Genomic DNA, 4,923 nt, shown 5'->3' with positions numbered 1-4,923 from the left:
TTGAAGCCTAGTCTCTTTAGAACTATTGAAATGAAGTTCCATTCTACCCGATCGTATGCCTTAGACATATCAGTTTTCATTGCCATTATGCATTTTTGTCTGCTTTTGATCTCGAAGAAGCGTAGAACTTTGTAGGTTATGAGTACGTTGTCCGTTATTGCGCGTCCTGGAATGAAAGCTGATTGTCCGCTATTAAATCTAGAAAAGCTCTTTACTAATATGATTTGAAAATCCCATCACATGACGCCTTCCACTCTGTGAAAATGTTTTGGTTTCAATCTCATAGGAAAACATTTCAGAAAGATGGTTGTTTTCCATAACACGGTTTAGTTTAGATTCCAAAGATAAAAAAAGTGTGTAGTTTCTCTAGATCTTAGTCAGTGGAAGGGTCAATAATGCTTACATGAGTGCAAATTATATGTCAATAGTGTTACAAAAAAAATATCAATAATGCCACCATCATGACTTTGAAAGGGACTTTAACTCAATATGCCCCTGTGTCTCTTAAAAAATTCTGAATTTTCCCCACAATAAAATATAATTTCTTTTTTATTTATTTTTAAATACAAAACCGTTTAAAAGACATCTATAACCTTAATGAAACCAGATAATTACATAACCCGACAACAGAAACCCGACCCACCCAAACCCATATGGGTACAACCCGGTTCTTAAATCTAAACGCTGCGTTTTAGACTCATTTTCTCATTTCTCAGGTTTCGTGTCTCTCTCTCTTCTGTTATCGGCTTGCGACAGATTCGATTTGGGAAACACTTCACTCAAAATCAAAAGTTAGGGTTCCATCGAAAAGTTGTCAGATTCGATTTCACCCGTGATTAAATCCTCTTTCACCTGTGAGAAGGGCTTTGATTTCTCTGGAAAGCATTCGAAACTTTTCTATTGAGAAGGGTCAATTTGGCCGGGTCTTGTTATCTCCGCTACCAAAATATTTGGTGATGAGAACCACCGATCTCTATCGACTTTTCTGCAGCAAGTCAAAACTATGGAGGTCCCAAAACTATTTAGCACCGGTTAAATGATTTATGGGTTAGTTATAGCTTATGATTCATAACCTTTATATGTTTGTTGGTTGATGTTGTTTACTTCTGCTGTTTATTTACTTGTTTCCTTGGTTCTCTCTTTGGGCATTGCTTATTTCTTTGCTCTTTGGTTCTTATGTTTAATGATTGTTTGCTTCTCTTTTCTGCCTGCTAATTGATGTATTTCATTGATTCTTTGATTTCTCTGTTTAGCTCTTGATTATGTATATGTCAAGAGATCAATGCCTCCAAGTGTTTTGTTATTTCGTTGATTGAGAACTGCCAGAATCAAGATGACATTGATAGGTTTTTTGATGTTCTTCGGAACTTCTGTAGATTTGTAAGTACTTTAAAAATGCTCCCTTTTTAGCATTTTGATTTTTTCTTGGCCATTTGGTCTATTTCTGGCATGAATGATGATTAAACGTTACGACTTTGACTTTTTCTCAGGTGGATAACAGTGGTGGTGGATCGGTGGTGGTGGAAGACTGGAATGAGCGGTGGTAGAGGAGAGAGTGGTGGCAGAGGAAGAGATGGTGGTGCCGTGGTTGTTTTGGTGGTGATGCAAGGAGCGGTGGCAGAGGAAGAGACGGTTGTGGCCGTGGATTCAGACTTAGTTTCACTCCCTAAGGTACGTTAGGTTGTTAGTATGTAGAGAGAATGTTTATGTTCGTAATTATTACTTGTAAAAAAAAATAATAGGCTTGTCCTGCTCTAAGTATTTAGCCACTAAGGAAACTGGTAAATAATTGGACTTTATTGTATAACAGGATCAATGAGCAGGTGCAGTTTGAATTATATTACATGTATGTTTACACGATGGATGATAGTGTTTGGACGAGAATGAAGACGACGGTGGATTGGCCAGTGTTCTGAAAGTAGTCAAGGAAGCTCGCTGTGGATTTTTAAAAGGTGTATATGTGTGAGAAGAGGACAACTGGAACCAGATGCTTCACGACGATGGAAGATATATGATGCAACACGAATAGAAGAGCTTATGAAGAAAATAAAACTATTCAAACTCCAACCGCTTGAGAAGATTGAAGAGGCTTCTTTAATGTTGTCATTGTTGTGTGTATGTCTTTTTGCATCAATAATCCAGTTCATTGTTAACTATGTTTGTGGAGTTCAATATCTGAGAGTGTTAAGCTTTTAACTGAAAAAAATGTATAGAGATAGTTCCTTCGTCCTACCTTCTCTCTTGAATCTGCAGTTTATCATATGTTTTTACTCTAACTCTATGCACTTGTACTTTTTTAAATTTTCTCAGTTTATCATAATACATTTCGTATTCCTTCATAGCTTCTTTAGATTTCGAGGAATATGTAAGTCGTGTGTTCCTGAATAATAATTTAAAAAGTATTCATGTTTACATGCAACCGTTATATACTTAAATTTAATATTCTAATTACACTTAGTAATTCTTGGTAATCTTCAAGGTAGTAGTAATACTGATGTACTCATAGTAATATTTTGGCAAATTTTAAGTTTTATTAATAAAACTATGTACATATGAGATATTTTGTGGTAAAACAAATGACTTTATGCAATGAATATCATTAAGAGTATTACATAAACAGTTTGCAAGAAATAACTATTTTCATAGATTTTTCTTACTATACCTTACGATTCCCACAACAACCATGCAAATTAAGGAATCATTTTAGGAAATTGATAAGTATTCCTAAAACTATAGAAAATAATCATCTAAAATAGTTTTAATAGTGTTATTTACTAAATACATAGTCTACTAATAGGTAATATATGGGTTCTATATGTTAAATAAACGTACTAATTACAATATATAGGGGTTTCAAATTACACATATAAAACCAAGTAATTCTAGTAGTCCGAATTACACATAATAAACCCAGTAATCCTAGTAGTCCGAATTACACACAATAAACCCAGTAATCCTAATAGTCCGGTTACACACATAAATCCAATAATCCTAATAGTCCGATTACACACAATACGGCCTAATCATTTTTTAGGACTATGTTTTTCCGATTAAACCACTACTAGCATATTCTATGACCCTATTAAAGTCCTACTATACTTCAAAATGAAGTAAAATAAACCAAACCTCATTAACACAATTTTAAAAATCATTTTGAATGTCTCCAAAATTTCAATAAATCTTACATTATTTACATTACCCAATATATACACTTCATTTTAAATATATTCAGAAAAAAATTCTGCAAAAGATAACATAATAAACCTAAAACCGAGTAAACACAATTTTAAACTCGTTTTAAATCTTCAGAAATTCTCAGTAAATCTTACATTATTTACATCATCCAAGATATACAGTTCATTTAATGATATTTTAGATAATTTTATTTTAAAAATGGATGTAATAAATCTAAAATCCATAAAAAAACAGTTTTAAAATTCGTTTTCAATCTTCCGAAATTCTCAGTAAATCTTACATTATTTACATTACCCAAAATGAACAGTTTATTTTAATGATATTCTAGATATTCTTTTTTTTTTCTAAAACGGATATAATAAATCTAAAACCTAAAAAACAGCTTTAAAACTTGTTTTCAATCTCCCGAAATTCTCGCATTTTTTTATTATTTACATTATCTTTAATATACATAGAATTTTAAAGCTATTTTACAAAAATTTCATAAGAAATGAACATATATTACATATTGTATGAAGTTTCATTTACATTAATGGAGGAAAACAAAAGGGAAGAGGTCAAGTTAAAAAAAAAAGGTCACGTTCAAACTAGTTTTGTAAAGTGCAACATTGGTACCTCTTTAGTCAAAAAAAAAAAAAAAACATTGGTACCTCCTAAATCTGTGAAACCGAGAATAGTGGTACTTGCGAAACAACTCAGGCCAGACTCTACTACACAGTCGTAGCTCCTACTCTTCCATCCATACGCGCCTGGAGGCGGAGCTGATGGGGTTCTCTTGGGCGATTGACTGTGTGTCAGATGTTCATGTTGTTAGAGTGGTTTTCGAATCTTCATCCTACCTTGCGGGAGAAGCTATCCTGAATCTGGAAAAGTTCCCTCAATACCGGACACTGCTCACAACTATCTGTACCAGGGACCATCTTGGCTGCGTTCCTTGCTTATGGAGGAGGCCATGGAAGATACGTGAGCTGTGACCTCTTCATACGTGTGATCCCCTCAACGTATCGAGTACCTGCCAACCCCATCTATCTGGTAGTCTAATACATTTTTTTTTGCCTTTATTTTGTTTATGGACCTATTGGTACCCATGGTTTTTTGCTCTGTTTTTCTGCTTTAAATACTCTGTTTGTGTGAGCTTCCGAACACTATTTTTATTGAATGTTGCTAAGCTTTAAAAAAGAAAAGAAAAAGAAATGGGAGAGAGTTTTCATTGGTTAAAGTTTATTGTGGGACCTGGTTATTTTTGATATATTGGTATAAATTTAATTCATAGTTAATGAGGTGGTATATTTATTATAAAAAAAATAGAAGGTTAATTTAGGGATCACAAAGAGAGAAGGGTATTGAGAAAAGAGGAGGGATAATGAGAATAATTTTTTTCTAATAGGGGCATATTGAGTTACTCCCCCTTTGAAAGCTTGGAGTTGACGCTGACTGTTGATAGTCATTACTCATTTTAGTCTTAGTCACGACCAGGTCGTTTTTTCTTCTAGACCGCAAGTACTACAAAGGGACCCATCGGTTTTCAATTTTTCTTTTTTTTTTCTCATCACTGTTGTAATCACCGATAATTTCCATACTCTATTTTTGTTTAACGACTTGTCCATTTCATTAATCAGACTTATCTGTACCAATAATTTCACAAACCGTGTAACACTATTTAGATCCGTCAGACGAATCAAGATCTGGCATTGACTTGACTTGTATAGTTCACAAGGTCATAACGTG

General features: G+C 33.7%; 1 protein-coding gene across 6 annotated transcripts; it reads left to right on the top strand.

The window, feature by feature from the left end:
- Positions 1–495: 495 nt before the first annotated feature.
- LOC125587493 lies at positions 496–2,334 on the top strand. Of its 6 annotated transcripts, none has more exons than XM_048758107.1 (4): positions 556–1,047; positions 1,254–1,380; positions 1,491–1,671; positions 1,871–2,334. In XM_048758107.1, exons 2-4 carry the CDS (start codon positions 1,334–1,336, stop codon positions 1,964–1,966), a joined length of 324 nt encoding a protein of 107 aa, XP_048614064.1. In that variant the 5' UTR covers positions 556–1,047; positions 1,254–1,333; the 3' UTR covers positions 1,967–2,334. The 6 variants fall into 6 exon arrangements, 5 of the variants coding, with proteins under 5 accessions (XP_048614061.1, XP_048614064.1, XP_048614066.1 ...); XM_048758116.1 differs by having other exon boundaries at positions 695–1,047; positions 1,811–2,334; XM_048758104.1 differs by lacking the exon at positions 1,254–1,380 and having other exon boundaries at positions 496–1,009.
- Positions 2,335–4,923: the final 2,589 nt, after the last annotated feature.

This window comes from Brassica napus, chromosome A2 (genome assembly GCF_020379485.1).
Source record: "Brassica napus cultivar Da-Ae chromosome A2, Da-Ae, whole genome shotgun sequence".
In the NCBI taxonomy this organism is placed as follows: domain Eukaryota; kingdom Viridiplantae; phylum Streptophyta; class Magnoliopsida; order Brassicales; family Brassicaceae; genus Brassica; species Brassica napus.
Note: the sequence above shows the minus strand (reverse complement) of the source record. Positions and strands in the feature narration are given on the sequence as shown.